A 26716-nucleotide genomic window follows, 5' to 3' on the forward strand; every position below is an offset into this window, starting at 1 on the left:
ATTAAAAATCAAGAGAAATATAGAATTTAAAGTGAAATTATTTAAAAAAAATTATAAAAGGTCAATAATGTAAACAGACAAATACTCTTTTTAAATTATAATATTTGTAGGAAATAAAATTTACAAACTTCGAAGAACAAGGAAAAGAAAATAATGATCACAAGAATTGGAATTAAGATTAAGAAGAACAGAAAATATGATATAAAAAAATACTAAGAAACTGTTTTATCTTAATACAAGAGATGGCTTTCGTTCACAATTCCATTTAAATTACTTAATATTTTGTATTAGGTGCAACATGAAAATGAAAAGAAAATATGAAAAAGGTCCCATTACAAAACACCAAACAAGATGGTGCACTTGTGTTCGTTGCAAGATAATAAATATTGGTTAAATTTCCGATTAGATCTTAAAGTACATTGTATTCATAGGTGCTTTATAATCAAGTTCCAGAAGTGAGTATTATCATTAATTCCTTCCTTAAACTCACAAAAACGAAATGAATAAGTTGTCCACTAAAGCCTAATCATTCATTGTCACCAGTTTTCAAGCTGGCTATGTAATTTATAATTTGATATTGTTACCCACAAATTAGAAATTCAAGCATTGTTAAAAATGCTAGGCAAAATAACGAATAATTTAACTCTGTAACTTTGGATTAGAAGTTCGGGGCAACACGGCGTCATGATAGGCAGCAGTATCCCGAGCTCTAGTTTGATACAATGTTATATTTGTTACGGATTTTGTTTTTCAGTTCATTTTACGTTTGTTACAACTTTTACAGAGTGCGGACTAGTGTCAATAATTTTCAATATAACGAAAAGTTTGCTAAATAACAAACAGCTTAACACAGGCGATTTTGGGCTCTTTGCCTGCGCCATTTTGATTGCAATTTCGGTTGTGATCAAGGCAATTAATGTGTATATCAATTTTGTTTTAAGACAATTTGTTACTATTTAACAATTATAGAGTGATAATTGACATGGCTTGTGGTCGCGGCATTCCTATTATAAAACCACCAGTGTGGTTATAGAATAAGAACAATTTTGGATTAAATTATTTAATGTTTAGTATACGATATGTAGGTTAGAATAGATGAGCTGACGTTATTAGGATAAATAAAAGTAAATTCGGAAGGAATGCTGATGTTAACTATATCTTATAATTTGATAAGGTAATCTATGTACGTAGTTGTACCAAACTCCATCCTTCTACTCTATTTTAAAATAATTTAAACTAAAAGTGTTGATTTACTTTTGGCGCACCACATTTTGGAAGATTAACAGGTAAAATTCAATACTTTGCATGAAAAGACACATTTATAAAGATCAAATTTCTGCAGACGATACAATTAAATACAAAGTAATACAACAATATTTTAGATTTACAAGTGTAGGGTTGCTAGTGTAAAATCATTACAAGTGTTTTACTAAGGATCAAATAAGTGCATATGAAAGATGATATATTTTGCATCGGCAGTTTATTTCTGCACCGTGTACAAAAGCTGTATTTTATGTTTACAAGTGGAGAGCTACTATATGCAACCATGACAAGTGCTATTGAAACTCGTATCATTGCCAAAACCTACTTGTTTTTACTGTCCTCGCTTAAGCTGACGCGCTTGCTCCCTTCGGACGGACCACGCTCCCTTTCGCTAGGGGTCCCAGCTCGCTCCTGCTCTGGCTCGAATAGATATCACTCATAATTTTTAGTGTCCACCTAGCAAAGTCGGTTTCTGTCTTTTTTCACTGTAGCTTGTATGCAATACATCCGTATAAATATATAAAATAATTTTAATTTTTTCAACAATTACTTTTGATGGCCCCTTTGAATTTCATATATGTCAAGTGGGATATTTTCATGTCGCACAGTGGGGCCAAACCAGGCAATTCTTCACAAAAGCCTGAAAAATCAAGTAAAAGATTGACGAAAAAAAATGGAACCTAAATAGTGTACACATAAGATAGTGTGCACGGAAGAAGATGGTAGCAGCTTTCACTGACCTCATGGCACGCAAAAATTTGGTTATCCGCCGAGGACGGAGAAACGTTGCTTAGTGACGGAAGGTAGGAAGTTAAATTTGAATGCGACTATTCCTTCAGCGGCTGGTAACATGGTGACACGATGCACATGTATGTATCGTTTTGTATATTTAGAATGTTGCTGTCATATGTAGTAGTACAACATAATATCATATTTGGAAAATGCTGTGATTCTGAAAGCATATAAATTATGGTCAATCGATAGAATGGCATTCTAGTAGAAAACATGGCATATCACGTCTGTGATTTTTTTTAATATGTCGTAGGGGAAACATTGTTCTTGCTCAATGCAAAGAAAAAAACAGCATATATTTGCACTTTGGGGAAATATAGCGCATTAAAATGTTTTTAGAAAAATGCATTTTGCACGTGGTGCTGCTTTTGAATTGAGCTGGGGCGAATGTGAGAGCAAGAGTTAGGTTATTAAACGTGTGATCCCCAAGCACGCACCGACTAAGTTGAATATAAGTCGATTCTGGGAATTTTGCTCAAAGACCTCTTTGCGGCCCTCCCCCCATCTTGTTTCCAACATCTAGTCATACTTCTCGGGCATTCACAAACAGAAATAAACTTCAGTCAACAATATTTGATTAATGGTGGCCACATTTTGAAACGAAATGTTTGCTAAACAACTTACGGACTAAGTGGTAGCACCATATTAAAAATTGTGTTGATCAATTCAGTGTTTTTTTTAATGAACCCACAGAAGAGAAATTGGGATCAACTGTAATGAGCCTTCGCTCGCTCCAGCTCAGTGTGATTCAATCAAAGCCCTAAAATGCGCCCATATATTGCACGATGCAAGATATGGAACAACCTGAACAGGTTACTGATGCGTGTAAATCATATGTTTAATATATCTGATAATATATTCATATCGAGAACTTGTGACGAGATAATTTTTATGTATTCAAGCGTCCCTGCATCATTGTCATAACGAATCCTCCACAACTTTGAAGTAATTTTGGGAAGCAAGAAATTTTGTTTAATTTTATTAGGGCCTATTCTTCAGTTGTGAATTGTATAATTACACTTTTTCCTTTTACGCCCAAGAACGTATGCCAATAGTAAATTGCCAAATCAAAGTATATTGCCCACTCACGAATTTATGTCAATCATATAATCTGTTATATAATTTAGTTGCGAATATAAGGAATGACGTCTTCTGCGAAGTACAACTATATTTTTGAGGAAATAATGTCGAAATAACAAACATTTCAGTCCACGGATTTTCTTTTACACTTTCAAAGATATGTTCATATAGTGTACCTTGGTGTGTGCCACCTAAAAACTGTATGTTTTTGTTGTTTGCTTGTAAATTTATTTTACGTCCACATTTTTCTTCTACATATTGAATACATTATTCTAGCCACTGAACTCACCAAACTACTTGGTTTTCTTACATTTTGCTGTTTTATATTGTGCATTCCTACCTTTTGCCAAGAATTCAGTGCTTTGCCCCTACTGTGTGTCGCCCGGCGCAAAAAATTTAGGAGACAATAAGAAGGAAATTAGTGAAAGAATTGTAATTTTTCAAAAATTATTTAGAGTGATGCGCCAAAAGTAATCCTGCACGAAATTAAAACAGTAAATTCAACTTTGATGCTAAAATAGTACTTGCGAATAGGACAAACAACTGTTCTATTATTGATAGACGCTCTAGTAGCTCGCTCTAACTTTAGAGATTTTGTTTATGAGTAGCAAATTTTGGTCAGGATTCAAGGAAAAATATAAAATGGTTATATTGACTTCTCGAACTTGATTACAGAAAAGAGACGGCGGAAATATGACAAAGGAAATTGTACCTGAATTGCGTTATCATAATTTTGGTATTAACTTGCCAATATTACATCGTGATTCAACGATAAGAACGTGAAACCTAATAAAACCTAAAATTATTTATTTATTTTAATAGAATAACATAAAAACATTAAATTTATCAATGTTAAATTATAGCTGATATTTAATTAAAAACTTTATTTGAATATGGTACACGTATGAAATTGAAAATACGATAATATATGATATAACTTTCAGGCATAATAAATTCCACCATAATTTACACTGAATGAATTATTATCCTCGCAATTTTGCGACCATGTTATTATTTTCCATTGGTTTATCAGACACAGACTCGCTGCACGAAAGTTGACTTAGAAATGTTCATAAGTTTAAATTATTAAATTCATATTTCTCATAGAAAACTAACAAGAATTACTCTTTGTTGCAATTCTTACATTATGACCTTAAAAAAAATAATAACGTATTAGAAGCAAGATAATAGAAAGTACAAGAATAGATTAATCCCTGAGAGTTAATAAAATTAAATATGTAACAATTTATCACTTAAGGAGTCATTTGGTATATACAGTTTGGATTTAATGGTATTGTTTTTGAGTTTTAAAAGGTCACAGAATAAAGAAACAATTTAAATAGCGAAATAAACAAAATATGTTAAGTCAATACTGGAAAATGAAATTTAAAAAGACTGTAGAAATATAATTTTTAATACTAATCTTTTACTTAGGTATTTTAAATTAGATTACATTCTGTTCATGAGCTTATAAAAAGTATTAGGCTATGAATAAACAAAGAATTTCCATGCATAGGTTTGGTACTTATTTCGTTGTTGTAAAATAGTATATAAGCAATGTAATATTAAAAGAAAAGAATTTAATTAACATGTGTATTTCAGTTTAGACTTTTTTTAAAATGTCTTTTTTAGAGACTAAGGCCATAAACACAACATATGGAAGATAACAGCATAATAAGCCATTCTTTTCATCGGCGATGATCAAAATTAAGTTTCTGTATATGAAACTAAATATACTAAATTTAACCAAGTTCGTACGATAATCATTTATGTTTCTCTTCTAAAAATAAAACTCAATTTCATAGGCTTTTAGAAAATAAAATTCAAGTGTCTACGACTTTATAGCACGATAACTGTAATCAATTTACGCTTAAAAAGCGTATAATTGAAAGAAGAATAGCTTATCACGCTGAAATACTGTTTGTATGACCAATTTTATCATTCTGGTCTGACAATATTTTAAAATTATATTATACATACGAATCCGGCGTGGAATTGCTTCTGCCTCGTAACTCCACTTCCGCTAACCGAGAAGCATACATTTCTAGGCGGGAATGCATGTCTTGGCTGAGTGTGCTGTGCTGGGGAGACGGCGCAGGACTTTCCAGGGCATCACCTTCTAATACTGTCTGCACGGGGAGGTAGCCCACTCGAGGATGTTTCTTGAAGTAGCGTTTCGACTTGAATTTGTTCCTCAGAGCTCTTGTAAAATCTCTAACATCCTCACCAGATGTTGTCTGCAAACAAAATCAAAATTATCTCTTTAATATTAACAGTGTTGATAGATTGTTTTAACGACTACCAGCGAAGCGTATTATTAGGCTTTAACAAACGACCTATCTCGTTACAAAATTTATAATTATATACGACTAGTAGTTCGATTATTAGGCCCTTACAAACTTCACTGACTATGTATAATACAAGTGGTGAAGCGTGTTATTAGCCTCTAAGGAAGAACTTACCTTATTACAACATTTATTAATTATAGCGACTAGTAATAAGCATAGTATTAGGTTCAAAGGTTAGGATTCTTTCTTAATTTTAGTATAATTATTTGTTTAACTTTTTTAATTAGCACATTCTTTATTTTATTATATTGCTAATTTACTTTTCGACGATTCTGATAGCAAAATAGCAGGATACAACGTTCAAAAACATTCGTTGCTATGAGAATCTCTAGTTTCATTGGAAAGGAAAATGTGTTAATCAGATAGCAATACAAAAAATATAAATGCTCGTATTTCAGAGCTGGAACTTTTCATTTTAAAAATATCGTACAAAACTACTACGTATAATAATCATACTGAACACTTGGCACTGTACTTTTGTCAATAATTGCCGAGCTATTTTACCGATCAGAATATAGTTTCCAGTACCGTACAAGAATTATGTCCTTTCTACGTCAAGGGAAACGTAATTGAAATTAATCAAACCGTTCCAAACGTATTCACAAAAGGAATGTAGTGTGGGTATATCTACTCTTATTGGCCGTAACTGTACGTTTCTTCATGGCTACTTTATACTGATTACATCTATTCTAAAGAAGATCGTTAAGATTGTTAGAATGAAATCTAGTACATTTGTCCTTCGTACGTTCCATCTGTTATCAAATATAGAGAATGTAATTACGGAAGTGCAGCAGAGTATTCTGAATGGTATATACAAATTAAACATTCCACGATTGTGTTCTTTAGGCTAAGGGAGACAAATGACTAAGGCAAGTAAATGATGTTGGAAAAATCGGTGAAATGAAAATGCGGGAAGAAAGTAGAGTACCCGAGAAAACCCACGGCCACTGTCCACCACGAACTTACATTTCTAGGGATTGAAGCAGGAATCTCACGCACCAGAGATAAAAATCCTACATAGGATCGAAGTACGAAGTACGAGGTGAGTTTTTGTACATTAAAATATACACGATTGAGCTTATGTCAGTAGCTTCAATAGCGAGCATTTTAATAATGTGAAGGAAAATATTTGCAGGATTATTCTAGTAAATAAGAAGTGTTCGAATTAACTATAAAAATAATGAATATTACGACAACGGAAGCTGAAAAACGAACATCTGTTCAAATAATAGTCATTGTCACTCAAACATTTGAAAAAAAATAAAACGAAAACTTGCTTAACCTCTCAAAATTATACCTCATAAGTCAAGAAGGACGGCTGATAAACAGAAGTGAATGGTGATGAAATAATTAACAGAATGAAGATATTGGGGGAAACAGGAAAATCCCAAGAGGGAAAAAAACAGGAACATGGATATTATACGACCCAACAGCACTTTGTCCACACACATATATCTATATCTATATCTATATCTATCTATCTATCTATATATATATATATATATATATATATATATACTTGCAAAATCTTAACTTTGACTAGAAAAACTGTTGATTTCTTGGCTATAGAACGCAGTATGGTTGGTCTTTTTCTTCGAAAACTATTTGACCAGCTGGATTTTTGAGGAGACCTTTGTTTTTGTATCGTCGGATATCCTGAAAAGTACCCTTAATTTAAGCCTTTTTTCAAGGACGGTGAAACAGGGAAATTCTAGTTTTGTGCAATTATCTAGAAAATTATTTTTTCGACGAAAAGAGTTATAAGAAAATTGTAGTTTATAAAATTATATACAGAAAAGTCCTTAGACTTTATTTAAGCGTAGAATCAATTGTTTCAAAGATATAGACTGAATTATGTCTGAACAGAAATAGAAACAGTGAGTTTGTAACGAGACACTTCAAAGTAACTGGAGAAATAAAAATCGGGCGATAAAAATGTCTGTAGTAAAAACAATATTTTGTAGGGCGATATTCACCTGTGATAAAATTAGCTTACCCCCGGGTTGGGATGAGGGAGGATCTTAAAAACTTAAATAGAAACCCTTTTTTATTGGAGATTGAGAGAAAGTGAGTAAATTCTCTCATAGCATTCCAGACTTTCGATTAGCCTTACTCAAACCTTCAAGGCTAAAATGTATGCTAGAATAGGCTTGCATTTACACAATTGCAGATCTAACGATTGCAGATACAGCGAAATTGGTACGTACTAGTTCCTCAATTCCAAATTTGCTTCAGACTTGGCAATAATACATAATATATGGCTAACCTTAAAATCTTTTTAAATTGACACATCTATCAAGCATGACTTAAAATTTACACTTGGCAAAGCCTTACGCAAAGAGAATCTTCAAGGGAAATTAAGGGCAAACTTAGACTTACAGTGTATGTTCTTGCATACTGGGTTTATTCGAAACATCTTTTCGATTCGTGATAGATAGCGCTGTAAAGAGTGGAAACTAGTTCCATTTAAATTTCTTCAATTGCCCCCTCCCCCTAAGATGCATTCCACAATAAATCTGCGGTAAAGGGTACAACTCTTTTATCTTAAATGCTCGATTTGTGGTAGATTGCGCGAGAGATGGATCTGCATTCGGCGTAAATTCAAATATTTTAGATGTGTCATATGTGGCAGTGCAATTAGGTGAAACGTGCGTTAATAATTGTAGTTGGCTATCGATCATTTTATCGGCTCCATCCTTCCGTGACCTACACCCATCCGACCTCTTTTTATTTCACACTCACTTCTTTAATTGATAGATATATTAATCTAATTACTCAAGAAGTTTGTTCGGTCAGCCGAATTGATCAGTCAGTTCACTCATTGATTTTGTATTACTATTGAAGTGTACTTTATTTCCCATTTTAGGTGCATTCAATTGGATATTTTTTCACTACATGCGTTGAGTTGCTTCACTTATTTTGAACTGCGTTCATTTGTTGTTTATCAATTCGTTTCGCCTAGTTTCGTTATTTTATTTTGTTGTTTTTCGTTGTCATTTGAGTCCTATTGCCACTCCTTTATTTGCCTGTACAAGGGAAAATCGAAGTGATTCTGATTTATGAACAATGTGACAGGCCCTTACGTCGACAGATTTCTTTCAGTGAAACATCCTAATAGATAAAGTCTGCCAAAAGTGCAAAAAAATCTGATGAAAGCATAATAAAGCGAACCAGGAATACTTACATCCAAATTACTGCAGACACATTTTTAAGCTGTGTACAAACATTCGAAGCGCGGATCAATAAATGTATGATCAAGTTGGAGGTAGTCAATTTGAACACTCACTGTAACTGAAAGGTGAGAGGTAAGAGGACGTATCGAATATAAACACCTTGATACTGACATAACGCACAGAAAACAGGTTTTGTAATATCAACTTTTGATCAACGGTGAAGCAAATTTAAATGAAATATGGATCATCTGATTGGAAGAAACGAACTTAATTACCTCTTGCTGAAAACACCACCATCTATCACGAGTAGTAAAAAAAATTAGATAAAAGACTGGTATCCTTATCCCAGATTTGTTCTAGAATGAAAGTGAGACCTCCCAATTAGTGAAACTGGTGAAAAGAAACCTAAGTGCAACTAGTTTTCACTGGTTGCAGTACCACATATCACGAATCGGAAAAATGTTTCGAATAAATTTTACTTACTTTTCACCGTACAATCCGAATCTGCATTAAAAAAAAAAAAAAAAAAAAAAAAAAAAAAAAAAAGCGTTCCCAGTTAAGTGTTTAAAGTTGCTTCCCACCCGACTCCCAGGAAGTGGTCTAATTTTAGCATAAGTAAATTTCACGCTTTAAATGTTATCTTTTTATTTCGAACACTTTTTTGGCCGATGCTTATTTCTATAGATATTTTGCAGTCTCTAGTTAAAAAATTCACTCCTATAATATTAGTTGTGTGCGCCATATCTGGTCAGAAAAAGCTCGATAGATCTTTTGTCTTTGAAACAATAGACTCGATGATAAAGAAAGTCCAAGAAACCTTTTCATGTAGAATTTTATAAAGTATATTTTTTTCTTATAATTATTTTCCTCGAAAAATGATAAGTTTTGGAGATAATTGCACAAAACTAGAATTCCTTCTTTCTTTGCCCTAAAAGCAAAAAGCCCTTGGTTCATATTAAGGGTATTTTTCATGGTATGCTGACGAAAGTATAGTAAAGATCTCCACAAAAATCCATTGTGGTCGGAATTTTCTCGAAGTTTTGCCCTTTTATGTGTAATTTTCCTGAGCTATATATGCAAAAATTAAATTATTTTCTGTTCCACATTGACATCAAATTGTATTTTGTTTAACTTACCGCTGTACAATACTCCTGCATCGGATGCGTGAACTTATGATTCTTCGCCTTCCTTCCTGAGAAGAAGCAGTTCTGGCACATATCGAAATTAAAGCATTTCAAACAACGATACCTGTAAATACAAAAGAAAATGCATAATAAACTGAAATAGAGTTTTAAAATTACCTAGAATCAAGGTTTATTTTCTTGAAATCAAATATTTATTTGGTCTAGGAATTAATTCGTGCGGTTGGTACGCACACATTGAAGCTGTAGTACAAACACAAAATACATAAATACCTTAAGAAAAATATTGTCCATCGCTAGCCACCACTTTCGCCCATCTGTCAGGCAATGTACGGATTCCGTGGCGAAAGAAGTCCTCATCCTTGGAAGCGATCCAGTCAGAGACCCATGTTTCGATATCTTCTGAAGAAGTAAACCGCTGTCCAATCAAATCGTTGTTCATGCAATCGAACAAGTAGTAGTCCGAAGGAGCAACGTCTGGTGAATACGGCGGGTGGGGTAAAACTTCCCATCCGACATTTTCTAAATAGGTTTTGACCGGTTTTGCGACATGTGGGCGAGCGTTATCATGTTGAACAATAAGTTTATCATGTCTGTTCTCCCATTCTGGTCGTGTTCTGGCCAGAGCTTGCTTCAAACGCATTAATTGTCGTCGATAACGTTCTCCATTCATAGTTTCACCCGGTTGCAGCAGCTCATAGTACACCACACCTTTCATAGCCCACCATATGCACAGCATAACCTTTGCACAGTGAATATCCCGTTTTGGTTGTGATGGACCTGGTTCACCTGGTTTCACCCAGGCCTTTTTTCGTTTAGGGTTCTCGTAATGGATCCACTTCTCATCACCCGTAATAATTCGATTCAGAAACCCCTTTCTGCTATGTCGTTGAAGCAGCAATTCGCAAATGGTTTTTCGTCTTTCAACGTCTCTGTCTTTCAATTCATGTGGAACCCAATGTGACATCTTTTGAATCATTCCCATGGCTTTCAAGCGTTTGGAGACTGTTGTTCGATCAACGCCTAATGCTGCTGCAAGTTGTTCCTGCGTTTGACACGAATCCTGCTCGAGCAATGCTGTCAATTCTTCGTCTTGAAATTTTTTTGGCTGTCCAGCTAGCTCTTGGTCTGCCAAGCCGAAATCCACTTCTGACACGTTCGCTCAGCTAGAGCATGGTCACCATACACTTCCACCAAAATACGATGACTTTCAGTCGCACTTTTCTGCATGTTAAAGTAATGCAGCAGGACACCCCGCAAAAACACTTTATCAGGCACAAATTGCGCCATGTTCACTTAACTACAAACTGGTGTTGTTGACGCTTTAATCCACTGCCCTATACTACGAACGATACGCGATGACAGGGGTTTGCAACACATGTGTGGATACACGGAACTATGGGACGCTCCGTTCGTTGCGCCATCTCTTGTCCACCCGCACGAATTAATTCCTAGACCAAATATTTTAAAAGGGAACACGAATGGATACAGCTAATATGAACTATGAACGTTAATTTAACATGAGCTATAAACAATTTTCAATATATAGGGTGGTCCAGAAGTGTAGAAACACGTTAACAAGTAGTAAACAATGCAAAATATAATCAAGGAATAATGTAGGTGAGCAATAGGAATGGAGGAAAATGTTTGAGGACACATTATAATGACATCTGTCATTTTGAAGTCCGCTATCTTGAACTTCACGTAATTGTCTTAAAGGAAAATCATAGCATAAGACGTGTCAATTTAATAGCTTTTTTTTCTTTTTTGTAGGAATTGAATGGCATTTTTATTTTTGCTCTATCGTTAACTGTTACGAATTATGATGTTTCCTTGTTTTTATCGTTGCATGTGACTTACTAGCAAAAGATGAGATGTATGCAGAGCGTATTGAGATCGTGCTGATCTCTGGGGAACGATTGCAGTGCCAGGGTGATTGCAGTCAATTTTAACCGCTCTCATCCGGAAAGAACCTCATCAGCAATGGTACTATGTTCTAAGTGCTAAAGAAATTCCAAAAAACCGGATCGGTGGTAGATCGACCCAAAACTGGTTGAGCACTCACGCTGACAGATGAAGAAACAACTGTGGCAGTGTTGAGGTCATTCAGTAAAAGTCTCGAGAGAAGCACGCTTAGTGTAGCCCGTGAAAGTGATGTTAGTCGCACATCAATCACGCGCATTACGTCAGTGAATAAGTGGAATCCTTATAAACTGTAACTTCACCAATACCTTACAGAAAATGATCTAGATTGTCGTATTCCTCAATGGTCTACAGAGCAGGTACGACAAAATTTCACATTCTCCTTTGGTGTATTGATTACTGATGAAATTAACTTCTACATAGCAGATGAGGTTAACAATCAGAACGTGCAGTGCTGGTCGGGTAGTAAACTGCATTGGTTCGACGCATCCGCAAGTGTACGCGGCAAGGCGATAGGGTAGTGTGGTGTATGGGGGAATCGTGTTGTGGGTCTATTCTTCATCGACGGGATCATAACAGCGATGGGTTATCGGCGCATGTAAGAAGATGGCATCTCGCCATTGTTGATGTCGGAGAACGAGTCATTTCCTAAGTCTTTCGACCAAGATAGCGCCTCCCATTACGGTACCTGAGACTGCGAGTACCTCGATTAGCAGTTCCGTTATGCGAGGATTGGTCGGCGAGGTTGCTGTGGAATGGCCACTTTATTCCCTTGACTTGGCGCCACTGGGTACTACTTGTGGGGTCATGTACAGCTTGTCATATGTATGGTGAAATTTAAGAATGTTCATCATCTCAAGGAACAAATTGTGGATGAAGTTTCAACTGACACTGTATGCAAGGTTACGCATGACTGAGAACTCAGAACACATCTGCAATCGACTGGAATAGGGAATACATTGAAAATGTCCTGTAACAGTGCATGGTCCACGCCATATAACTACTCTCTTTCGTTGGAGACACAACAAAGAAACAGTCGTATCTCCGTAATGGTTTGCACTAGAGCCAAAATAACAGTGCCATCACTTCCTATGAGAAGTTGCTATTCAAATACTTCAAGATGGAGGACGTCATTGCTTCATCAAATCGCACAGTAGCTCAATATATAAGTCAAATAAATAAATGCACCTGCAATGATGATAGCTTCGTAGTCATTTCAAAATTTTAAGTTAATACATTAACAACAAAACTCAAAAAAGAAATCGGTTATTCTTTGCTACCGCTTATCCAATGAAACCAAGGATAAATTTAATTCAGAATAGGATTGTGCGATATTACGATATATCGATAAATATTTTCAAATATCAAAATATCGACACCAAAACTATTAATGATTGATATATCGATTCATTTTGATATCTCGATGTTCGATATTTTTAATATTGCGATCTTTTTATATTTTTTCGATATTTCCGTATCCGATCTTTTAATATGTTTTGATATTTTCAAATTAGATATTTCGATATTTTTCCGATATGTTGATATTCGAAATTTTCATATTTCGATATCTTGATATTCGATACTTCAATATTTTCAGTATTTCGGTATTCATTTTGATATTCTATATTTGAATGTTTCCATATTTCGGTATTCGATATTTTTCGATATTATGAAACAGTAATTCCTACGTTAACGAACACTTCGTAATAGCGAATACTCCATAATATGGACAATTTTTTTCATCCCGGAAAAAATGTATGTAGTATTATGGAAGAAAATCTCTTTTACGAACAGTCTTACATATGGAAACTCGCCTTTAGGTTTTTTTTTTTTTTTTTTTTTTTAACCTCCCAACGTTTTAGTGACTTTTTCATAATGGACAGGAATTGTTGTCAGCTTACCCATGTTTAGTACGAAAAATATTTTCATTTGAAAATCAACCTTCAATTGATTCCTTTTACTTGTTCAGGAGTTACAAACAAATTTCGATCAGAAACTGGTGCCTACAAGTTTATACGACAAACAACTATTGGCGATTTTACCCCAAGAAATCCATAAACTGTCACAACTGGTTAGTTCATTCTACATTTTTAGTATTTAGTAATACTGTTACATGGTCTTATTACTCTTAATATGGTCAGTAAGCGAATTAAGGGGAGTTATAGATGTATGATTTCAAGAAGAATATTAAGACAAAATCATTGTATTTTGCAGTACACCTCCATATAAACACATCCACCAGCGTTACTTTTCTTTAATTACAGAGACGAATTTCCCCCACAAGCCCAACAGTAATTCTAACACTGAGTAACGTACCCTACATTTACATTCACATCTAATATATTCACTGTATATTGCATGCAGTTACACATGAGATGTGAGTAATCTAAATTCGTATAACCTCTCTGTAACGAGCAATTCTCATTTAGAGACGAATAATCACCCATCGGTATCTGTTATTCGGACGTTTCACTGTATATCGATGGTGTTTGAATATTCGATATCAAAATCTGAATATCGCATAAACCCTAACTTAGAGCCAGATGCTTTAAATGCAAGGTGAACCTTAATAAGTTTCTATTTTTATATATATATATATATATATATATATATATATATATATATATATATATATATATATATATATATATATATATATATATGTATATCGTGTTTCCAAAATTATTACCTTATTTTGGAATTTTGGACGGTAATAATTACGGAACATGGGACATGCCGGCAAGGAAATGAGTGTTGTTTGAAATGGCGTGACCTAGAATTTCAGAAAATCGCCGTTAGATGTCAGTCAATGAGTCTTCTCAGTTTGTAGTCAGTCAGACGTAAGATGGCATCCGCTCAACAAAAGGCGTTTTGTGTGCTGCAGCTTACAAAGACTGAGTCAGTGATTTCGGTCCAGCGTGCTTTTCGTCGGCGTTTTGGCATTGAACCGCCTGCACCCAAAAACATTCGTTGTTGGTATCACCAATTTGAAGATACGGGATACTTGTGCAAAGGTAAGAGTTCAGGCCACTTCCAATGAAATGGTGGAAATAATTCGGTAAACGTTTGAGCGGAGTCTCCGAAAGTCTACTGGCCTCGCAAGCAGAGAACTGGCAACGCCTCATACGACTCTTTGGCGAGTGTCGAGGCGTTGTTTGGTCTATAAACCATACAGATTTCAATTAGTGTAAGCTCTTTGTGTTGATGATAAAAGAAAACTGGTTGACTTCTGCAATGCTCTGCTAGAGGACATGCATGATGACGGAAGATGACATTCTTGGCCTCCAAGATCGCCAAACATGATCCCATGCGATTTCTTCCTGTGAGGATATGTGAAGGATAGTGTGTTCACTCCCCTTTACCTTGTAAATATAGAAGATGTGTAGAACAGAATAACAGCCGCCAAAACTGCTGTAAACGCAAGTACATTGTCAAAGTTTATGACGAATTTAGCTATCGTCTAGACGTTGTTCGTGCTGCTGGTGGTGGATACATAGAATATTTGTGATAGCATAGCTAAAACTTGAAGATTTAGTGAGTATTTTGCAATTTTATAAAATTTTTGAAGTATGTTTTTATCAATATATATATATATATATAAACAGCATTATATTTAAGAGAACAGAATTTCAAGGAACCACACTGTGAAAAAAATTAAACAATTCTCAATCATTTTCAGTAACCAAATGAATTAATTGCATGGAAAAATGTAGTATTAATAAATTCCTGGATATGTTTTGGGTAGGGTCAAGTTTTTGTGTAGGTTCTAAATAGCTTTTCCAGAATTTTGCATTGCAATAAGAAGTGCGGTTTCGTAAGTATAAACTTTTTAACACATAGATACACATACACTATCGTTAATAAATGAAAAAAATGTTAATGTACCCATACCTGAAGCCAACAATTGGATACTCTTTACATATGTTACATTTCGCTTGATGTTTAGCTGTTTCTGCAGCGGAAAGTCTATGGAGAACAGGTAACCAGACAAGACTCTGAGGTTCTTGTTGCAGCCAGCTTAGGAAATGAACAGCCTATAAAAGGAATAAACAAAATATATTTTTACCTTCTTATAAACTGTTTTATATTAGGATATTTGTAGAAACAATTTATTAAAATTACCATGATTCTGGATGTTTCCAGAGTTTATACATTTCCAGAATCTTTATGTGGAAAGATGTGAACAAAATCCATAATATAAATTTAAAAATAATGCACTACATGTACATTATTCTATGATGATTCTCCTCAACATTTTTATTATTAAGAGTTCTCCGACATTCTTTCCTGCAGCCTTTAAGTAGTACGATAAACTAAATGAACTAATTAGAAGCTAACATTATAAAATACTAGCTAACACTATAAAATTACGGAATTCCGAAAGTAATAATCCAGTATCAGAAGTATCGCATTTGGAATACAATTTCCTAAATATTGTATTAATGATATAAAGGATCTCCATAAAACAAATGATAATTTAGAAATGCGAATGCGGAAAGATTAAGATATTTAAAATAGATAAACTACAGTTAATATTCTTCGACTCTGCTATTTGTACAAATACTGAAATAATCCAGTTAGTTACTATGCGAACTGATTTAAGAAATAGATAGTTCGTAATCACTCTCACTTGAGAGTGGGAGCATTAACACAATGTCCTCTCACACAACTTGGTAGTCCCTAAAGCAATTGTAAATAATTTCAGAGACTCGACAGTTTCTTTATTGTTTTACCTCTCGTGCCGCTATTACATTTATTTCCTTCCGACAAAAGGTTCAAATTGAAAAAAGAATTTTGATATATCAAGATGATGCCACAGAAACACCAATCTTCGTGATCAGAACAACTCTTTGTTAGTAGTTTTAAATAAGTATACAAATTATTTACCTCTATTGTGGTCCTATCTTTGCCAGCTTTCTCGAAACAGCTTCGGACTGACGGTTCAATGTTTGAGCCTCCAAACGCAGCCACCTCTCCCAGTTGTCGAGGAACCTGAATACAGTCGTGGAGAAGTAATCCTAACTTCCGCTGGTCCACCAGACGATTCGGATCAGCAATAAGGCGGAAAAGGTCTGCATAAAGGCGGAAGATAATTAAGTACATTTCCTTTTACATTTTTTTTGAACGAAATAATTATCTACCATGTAAATTAAATTAATTTACTTAAAATTTTCGCACATCTAAAGACCGACTTTATGAATGAACTAGTTATTTTGATTCTAAAATTCTATACATATAGAAAAGTTATGAGTTGTAAACAATAACAAAACATGTACAATGTTAAAATTTATAATATGAAAAACTCAAATTAATAAGAGAGATATTTTAATACACAAGCTTAAAGACAAAAAAAAAAACAACTTCTTGAGAACATGCTATCAAGAGATCGGCCAAACTTGGGCAATAATATTCATAATAATCTTAATCTGAAGTACGTTAAATCCAAATTTAGCTCCCATAAATAATCAATTGAAGTTCACAGTAATGTTCGTGACTGCCAACTTAGATGAACGCCGACATGTATTACCTTCAACGGATCCCCTCACACAAAATTGTGATATTCCTAAGCATTTCTATACAAAACAGAAATAGGCTTATCTTCGAGGAAAATGCAATAATCAATCCAACTTAAGATAAACTGATAGTTTTATTTATAAGAAAAGTGGTTTATCTTCTACCTTCATCTTTATTACTAGATTTAAATATTTTCTTCCTGTCTATGAACGTCATCACCACCACTTTTATTACTGTGTCGCCAGATCCTTACTTTTACATCTCCTACTCGAAATTTTGTTTTCTTTAAAAGAACAATTAATGCACAGTATTCCATGAGTTAACTTTGATCTTTGTTTACCTTTAATAATTGTACTTACTATCAACTTAACGTTTTTATGAAAATACTATTCACATTAATAATTTATAAAGAATTTTACAATAGGTCGTTAATTTGTTGTTCTGTATGGTTGTTCCTCAGTTCAGGTTTAGCTATTGTAAACACTAATTCCATTTTCTGATTTAACACTTCGCAAACTTCGTGGATTTTAGGACTAAGGTGGTTAAACACATTTTGACTTATGTAGTGCGTCAATTCGATTTCTTCTAAGAGTTAGTTCTACACTGTTGGCACCAGATATACAGTTGCGAAATAATTTTCAACTGAAAATTCAACTCCAAGTGAAGGCAACCTGTTCAGATCTAACTTTTGAAGTAACGTAAATATCCTCAGGAAACAGCTGTTAAAATCCTATTTAAGTTCCTTAATAGAACTGCTAATCTTCTTAACGGCAAAATTGTGTAAGCTAGAAACAATAATAAAGATCGATGCTTATTATCGTTTCCAGCTTACACAATTTCACCGATAAGGAGATCGTAGTCTTACTTCAGAAATTGCATCTAGACACATTGCCTTCACTTGGAGTTGAACTGACAGTTGAAAATTATTTCGTAATTTCATACTTGATGCACACAAAAAGTGTAAAACTACGGAAGCTTTCAGAAGAAATCTCATTGACAAACTACACAAGCAAATAAGTGGTCAAGCATCTTAGTCCTAAAATTCACAAAGTTTGCGAAATGTTAAATTTGCCAGTGGAATTAATGTTTACAACAGCCAAAGATGAGTTGAGAAACAACTACAGAAAGCAGTAAATTAAATACATATGTGAAATTCCGTATAAATTTTTAATGTGAATAGTGTTTCCATAGAAACAGTGAACTGGCGGTAAATACAAGGACAATGGTAGACTGACTATAAAATTCGTGCGAAGTGCCAAAATGAAAACGTTGACTAAAAATCCCAGATTTTACTTCAGAACTGATGGCACATAGCCCCACGTGCATTCTTCTGACGATTATTTGAACTACTTCCACAGTGAATACTAGAGAGCCTATTGTTAACTGAGCAGTGTTAGGCACATAGGCTACAGTTTTACATTAAACCGAACTTTTCCATTTTTGGAACTTAGCGCAGATTTCATTTTCAGTCTACAGTTATTAAGAGTAATCAAAAATCGAGAGTAAGTCACTAAATAGTCTGCATTAATTGCTCTTTAAAAGAAGAAAATACTATAGAAGATGTAAAAGTAAGGATACGTTAACACAGTAATAAAAGTGGTGCTGATGATCTTCCCAGAAAAGAAGGAAATATTCAAATTAAAGTAATAAACACAGTGGCACAAGATAAGTTAATTTTCTAAAAATTTTCACTTGTGACCGCAGAAGTAACTTTTTGCCCATCTTTTTAGTTCTTCCCATATGTTGAATAAATTACATTTACCATTCTGCTGATTAGAGGACTTGCATTTCTAGTTCGACCATGGTAACTATGAGAGATTAGTTAGTAAGATCTAAAAGACATATATCTATACATCAACTGATACCGCTAAGTGAGAATTAAGAAATATACTTACATCTATACTTTTCTTCTAAATGACCCTTACAAAGTAATACCATACCAACTTTGAAAGACAATACTCGGATCTGCCCTGTTCGCTGACTGTAAGAGTAAACATAATACATATAACACATTCAAATAATTACATTTTGCTCATTAGCAATAAAACGAAATCAAATCTACATCATAACAATAAGATCTAAAATATATGGTATCCGAAATATTTTCGTAATAAGATCAAATAAACATTTAGCGTAATGTCTAGTGGTTACGTTTTACGGACTGAAACAGGCGCATGGTAACTCCAATGATTGATGAAAAAGTTGGTTAAAGATGTAGGAACAAACGGAAGAACATGAGCAGGATCAAGATTATATTTATCAGTGACTCACATGACATGCAATGAAGCCAGGGACGAATCAGAAAAATTTCAACGCAAAACCAGACAATTCTAATTTATTCTTTACCAAAGTTACAATATTGTGCAATACTACAATATGTTCCATCATTTCTTTCGAGAGTTCATAGTTAATAAAAGAATAATCAAGACAGGCACGGCAGAAAGAAGCATACAAATAAATGCAAAATCTGGTCAAAAATCTGAGTATGAAAACTGAAAATGAAAGCCCAACTTTTAAAATAGGGTTCCAACTATTTTGAATTCATAACAATAAAACAAAAAAAAATCTAGAAAGTATTATACTAAAGACATATTACATATTCGACAAGTCTGTCATGATGAAATTATTACTCTAGTAATGAACATTGCTTTCCTTATGGTTTGCAAACTTTTTTGATAAATTTGGATGAGAAATCACTAAAGTTCTTTCAAAATCATGGCAATTCTTTAAGGGAATTCTTAGAGATATTCAATAGAACTTCTTCCAAAATTTTGGAAATTCTATAAGTAAATTCGTATGAGACTTCAATTAAATTTCTTCCCAAACTCTGGAAAAATTTGAGAAAATTCTTGCGATTATTTAATAAAATTTCTTCCAAAATTTTGGAAACTGTTTGAATAAATTCTTATGAATACTCAATGATTTTCTCTTTTACAAAATTTTGGAAATTCTTTGGTAAATTATTATGGGCACTCAATAAAATTTCAAGGCCTCTTGAGAGTAAGTAAGACTTGTGAATAGTAAATTAAAATAACAGACAGGATAACGAGAGACTGTTCTTCTTTTATCGAAATTTAGGAAGTATAACACACCCTTGTAACCCCTTCCAGCGCCTCTGTTCATATATGTGTAATTCTAAGTGCTATTCACTATTTTATTATTGTTTGTTTTGTGTTATTTTATTATCTCATTTGAAATTGTAATTACTTTGTAAAACATAGCCAATGCGTCAAATCTAATCTTAAGAGTACATGATAAATCACTATCACTCATTTGGAATTATATATAGCTACTTGTTGCTTACCTGTCGTAGACGTTTAACAGCCAATTGATACAGAGATCAAGGCATAATGGAACATTGACGAGAATAGGGTTATCTGCAGCTATGAGTTCATAAAGTGATGTGAGCACAGTTACCATATCAGGAACATCTATGAGCTTATCATTTTGTGCCCGAAGACCATGGGAATCGAAGCCTTCAAGTGCGGAATTTAGGTTCAAAAGATCCACTATAATACAAAATAAAATCCATTAGTTTTTCAACGTACATCTGTCTAGCATTATTAATGATCTAATCGCATTACCATAAATTAGATTTAGGAAAATAATATAACTAAATAACTTTCTCAAAAAAATCTTTAAAATATGTTTACAGTTTCATAAAGTTTTAAATACTGTAATTTAATGTATACTAAGCGGACATCCGAAATAAAATGTAGTGCTGAGAACTTTTTTTTTAAAAAAAATACAAATATACTTCGCAATATATGGAATACTTACTACATAAACGTTTTTGAACTGTGCGTAATTTCATGGCCGTTCTGTACGCTGAAAATCGGACTTCATTGAGATCAGCAAGCGAATTCATCAGCTCAATCATTTTGGGATGGTCCCAGTGGGTAGTTTCTGTCTGATGACTACAAAGAAAAAAGCATACAATTATGTGATTCACTTGAACAGATTTTTTTAAACAATTGAAGACAACTTATATATATAAATTGCTTTAAAACGTCAATAATTTTTCATAAAATTTCAAATTTTCGTAAACAATACGCTAATGTGTTAGTGTTACGTCTATTTAGTGCACGTATGACAAATCACGTCTACGTAATATTTAGTGTATATTGTAATATATCCTCTTTAGGTAACCTTCCACAATATTCCTACAAATTGTCTTTATTATTCACAATTTAAAAAATATATCTTAATTATACGCATACCTTATGACACCATATACAATTCTAATTACAGTAGCACTTAAGATTGCTTCAGTTTTAGTTTCATCGGAGCGTAAAATGAGTTTAGTTCTGTAATTACCAGTTTTCTGTTATTACTTAAATTTTACGAGATGAAGTTTAATTGAGAACAGTTTTATTACATGCTTAAGAACTGTACTTTGAAAAATGATAAAGTCGTAATGAAGATTGTACCCAGATCTTGTTCACAGATTTCTGCATAGATGTTAAGAAAAGCAAGACAAAGAAATAGTATTAAATAGTGGAATTACAAACTAAACAAAACTTTTCTTGTAAACACTAAAGCTATCAAAAGAGCATTAGCAGCCATGTGAGGCCTGTTAATTTTGTCTTATGCGCACTAATGGCATTTAGACTATTATTCAATAGTCACACGCAAACAGAACTAACTTGTTTTCTGGAAACTCAAGATTTAAGGGTCACATTATACAATGAAAGTGTACGTAGATCAGCTTCTATTTGATAGTGATAAATGACTAACTGTGAGAGTGGCAACATTTGTATTTGACTCATTAACCCTTTTGGGATTTCCACATTTTGAGGTAAATTTTAGACTTTCAGTCAAAGAGCTACTGCTTCCTTACTATTTATCGTGGAATCATGGTTCATATCTCGTTTTCTTCCTTTTTGTTGTTTTTTTAAATCAAAAATTCCAAAAGGGTTAATTCTGCCATGACGAAACAACTATTTACGATGATGACGATAGGTGCATCACATGCCGAACATTAAATATTTATATGCATTTCGGTTTCTCTCTAAGGTTCTCCTCTTGACGTACGAATTAATCGTCTTAATATCATTCATTTTCTTCCCTCCGCCTTTTTCTTTTATCATATCTTTCATTATGTTACGCATAATATATTTGCGTTTCAAACAATTTCTAATCATGATTTTCTTCCTCTTTTTAACTGTCTTTAATATTTATATTTTTCTTTTTCTTTTAAACATTTCCTCATTGTCCTTTCGCTATATAAAATTAGTTTTCTCAACACCCCACAAAAGGCTATTAATCGTTTTCATCGCTTTCACGTGATGTTCATATTTCTGATTTATATGTATACTTTTCTTTAAAAAACGTGTTTTTATAAACTCTTCAGTCAAGGACACAAAAATACATCTTTCTAAATATTTCTTTTTCCATTTTTATCTTCCGTTCATTTCTGTTTCCGCTTCAAATCACCGTTAAAAATACTACGAATGTAGATTAGTCGTCATCATCATTATTATAGGTATTCTGCCATTATTGGCAAGTCATTTGCCGCGAGTGAGAAAACTCCATGCTCTACGGTCTTCCACTAATATCTTCGTCCTTTGTTAGTGAATTTTTTAAAAATGATTTTTAAATGATTTTCGATGATTCTTCTGTTTTGATACCATTCATTAATCGTACTCTGCTTTGTCCCCTCTCTCTCTCTCCTATCATCATACCTTCTAGCACATCTCTCATGATACAGTTCCTACTTAGCCAACATTGCAATCAGTTTCTTTTTTCTTTTCTTCTTAATAAATTGTTCTTTTCTTCCCCGTCATTTCTAACACTTTCATTCGTTTTCCGCTCGACCTAGTTAATTCTCTCCATTCAGGGACGTACGGAAGGGTCCGCACCCCCCGAAATTTCGACTTTTGTGTAAATTTAGCTTAATTTTAGGGACAATTTTAGGAGTTTTAATATAAAATACCCTCATATTGAGTTTAGACCCCCCGAAATAAATTCCTGCGTACGATACTGTCTCCATTCTTTTCCATCCCCATATTTCAAAAGCTTCCTCTTATTTTTCACTGTTTTCCACTTCATAATTCCATCAACATTGATTTTGTCTTGTTTCTTTCTTTTTTCTAAATCATAATTTTGAAGCTTTTTGTCAAGCATTCTAACATCCTGTAATTTTTAACTAACATTTCAAAACAGTTGTCATGTAATATGCACAGTCATATACTATACTAAATAATTTTCCTTCCTATTGACTAATTATATCTATAAGTTAAATTCTTGTTTCCCTTGTTTTTAGACCCTGGCTCAATAGTCACATCAACACATTTTCACTCCTACTAGAAGATTTTGTTTCCATAGTCTGATTCACAAAAATATCATTACACATGGTTTTTTTTATGTCTTTATTTTCTCAACGAACTAGGAAAATAGTTTGGTACTTCTCAGTTATTTTCTATATGAAATTTTGCAGTCATTAATGTCACCTTGATCCCACTAGAATTAACATCAAAATTGTCCCAGTCGAATGAAAGGAAACCTTTTATATATATATATATATATATATATATATATATATCGGGTGTTGCAAAATAAGTGTTACAACTCTTGGGAGGTGACTCCTGCCACTGAGACAAGAAAAAAAGTTCTCTTGAACTTTCGGCTATCGGACATAGTTTCGGATCTACAAGGTGCCGAAAGCGTGGGAAAATGACTTTCGGACGCCAATAGCTCGGAAACTATCCAACGTAAAGAGGGCGGGTAAAAAATTCACTGAAGAAGTCATACCTGCTGTATTGAATTTTGCATGTTTCACAATCCTACCATGCACGCGCAAGGGATTCCCCAAAGGAACGTAGGGAGTCCCGGATAATCTGCCAAATGAAAATTGGTCTAAATGGATATGAATTGATAGGGTTTCTACCAGGTAACAATAATTCGTTTGTAGTAAGTCGATATCTGGAACAAATACAAAATGGCGGATACCTTCATGCTCGCTGTGTGTGGTTGCATAATCGCCAGGTACGGATGCTGGCCAACAGTGACGTTCTGAGCATTAAGTGTAGCGAATTTGTACTCAAATGCTCTAGAGAGAAATCTGGAGTGTCGGTAGAGCACAACAGATGAAGCAGGGTGATTCAAGTTTTCACGAAGCAACGAAAATTCGAAAATTCACGTTTCGAAACGCTCTGCCTTAGAAACTTCAGGACCGATCCCAAGCGGTTTAAGGAATTACACAGGTTTAAGGAATTAGTATGCGAACTATCTATCATTCGTTTCGCCGATAACGGAGAATGGTAAAACATGGATATTTAGATAGTTCGCATACTAGTTCCTGTGTAATTCCTTAAACCGCTTGGGATCGGTCCTGTAGTTTCTAAAGCAGAGCGTTTCAAAACGTGAATTCGAATTTTCGTCGCTTCAAAACTCTCAATGGAGACGTTTTTCGTCCGATGTTTATTAGAACTTTTTTCTGTCATTTCATATAAGGAATCACCTCCCAAAGTTTGTCGGTGGAGTTACCTACCACCCTTATATATATATATATATATATATATATATATATATATATTAGGGGTGTTCGGAATTCGATTTCGTATTCCGGAATTCGGAATTCATCTAATTCCGGAATGTTCCGGAATTCCGGAATTTCGGAATTCCGGAACGTTTCGAAATTCCGGAATTTCGGAATTCCGGAACGTTTCGAAATTCCGGAACGTTTCGAAATTCCGGAATGTTCCGAAATTCCGGAACGTTTCGAAATTCCGGAATGTTCCGAAATTCCGGAATGTTCCGAAATTCCGGAATGTTTCGAAATTCCGGAATGTTCCGAAATTCCGGAACGTTTCGAAGTTCCGGAATGTTCCGCAAATTCCGTAACATTCCAAAAGTTTGGAATTGTGGAATGCTCAAAAGTATGAATTTCGGAATTGTTTTCAATATTGAAATTTTGAAGCTCACTGTTGATTCTGGAATCGTAATATTAATATTAGTTCGAAGTTTGAATATAAAAGTTCGAAACAGTCCTGAGGCAATGGTTCTCAAACATTATTACAAGGCTTTAATCCCACAAATTTACTCGCAAATACTTTCTCGTTTTCACTATGGTATCTATGGAATATAGTAGCAACATGTCTTAAACAGTTATGCATTCTCGTATTTATAATTATTGGAATAAAGTACAGCATTTTATCTTTATCTTTTACATTTTCTCAATTATTGCCATTTTGTATTTTGAAGTACCAACAAGGAAACAATGTACATGTTTGGCATTTTAATTCCAAAATATTTGTTTTACTATTAAGCAAACAATACAAGAGCACACGAAACATTTGTAGTCATGTCATTTGGAATTATATTAATGAACTTTTAATCTAAAGTACAAGGAGTACACATGAGTAATACATAATTGTGAAAATTTTGACAACTGAAACCCTGAAATGGTATAACTGATGCTACCTGAGACGTCATCAAATAATGCAACAAAAATGTAAATGTAAATTACTATTGAAAGAAAAAGCAAAATTTCTGTGCTACAAAATAATACTGTTAGAGAACAATGATGTTGATAAAATATTATAAGGGCATGTATTCAATGTCAATTTTCATATAAATGCCCAGATGTTTTTTTTTTTTTTAAATTAGGGGAAAGTAGACTTTAGACGATATTAGACAAGGCAATTATGTATGCAAAATTAGGAGACATGCATTCAAATTATTTCCTGTAATAAAAATTAGAATTCAACTTTCCATGGTAGATTGCACATGCTCTATCTCCGAACAAGGTAAAATACGTGCAATTTACTATGGAAAGTTGAATGTTAATTATTATTACACGAAATAATTTGAACGCATGACTCTTAGCATGCAAGATTGCATAGAAAATTGCATCGCATAAAATGGGCTTTAGGGACTTTTAGCTTAACAAACTTCTTTTATCTCATTGATCCTTTTTATCTGATTTATTTGAGAAATCAGGAAAAAGAAAGTTTTCGTCAACTTTTCTACTCAAGGAAAGTAAGACATCAATTTTTGTAAAGATCAATTTACGCGAAGTACGAATAGTTTTTGATACAAATTAATTATTTCGTAAGAGCGAAATATGAACATTAGGCTAATACTTTTAATGTGAATGTTAACATTTACGAAATGATTTCTTTCATTTTTAACTTTTACCATCGCTACTCACAATTTCGGGTATACTAATTGAACATTTACCTTTCTTGTTGTTAGTCATTGGTGCAGACCCTTTCATCTGAATGCATAACTACCCTTCATATTGCAGCTTTGTATGAAAATGTACATATTCTGTTGGCTTGTATCGATGTAATTGTTTAAAGAAAGTAACATGCTTTTACATCAGAATTTCACAACATTGATAATATAGTGGTGATTAATACAATTTCTCAACAAACCAATTTTAAATGTTTTTCACTCACACAATTCATTTATCACCTTGCATAAAATTTTGATTAGTAGAGTTAGAACTAATCTTCATACGTAGGTTCCAATGCTT

General features: G+C 33.7%; 1 protein-coding gene across 8 annotated transcripts in view; it reads right to left on the minus strand.

Moving 5' to 3' along the window:
• Dys (Dystrophin) overlaps positions 1-26716 on the minus strand; it is a 1830839-nt gene that overhangs the window by 23532 nt on the left and 1780591 nt on the right. For all 8 annotated transcript variants that reach the window (XM_081729421.1, XM_081729456.1, XM_081729463.1 and 5 more), the window contains 7 exons: positions 21016-21152; positions 20540-20744; positions 19131-19216; positions 16609-16793; positions 15613-15755; positions 9793-9904; positions 5116-5372 (listed from right to left, as the gene is read on the minus strand). In XM_081729421.1, coding sequence (XP_081585547.1) covers positions 5116-5372; positions 9793-9904; positions 15613-15755; positions 16609-16793; positions 19131-19216; positions 20540-20744; positions 21016-21152 — 1125 coding nt within the window. The remainder of the gene's footprint in view (positions 1-5115; positions 5373-9792; positions 9905-15612; positions 15756-16608; positions 16794-19130; positions 19217-20539; positions 20745-21015; positions 21153-26716) is intronic.

This window comes from Thermobia domestica, chromosome 1 (assembly GCF_964235325.1).
Source record: "Thermobia domestica chromosome 1, izTheDome1.hap1.1, whole genome shotgun sequence".
NCBI lineage: Eukaryota > Metazoa > Arthropoda > Insecta > Zygentoma > Lepismatidae > Thermobia > Thermobia domestica.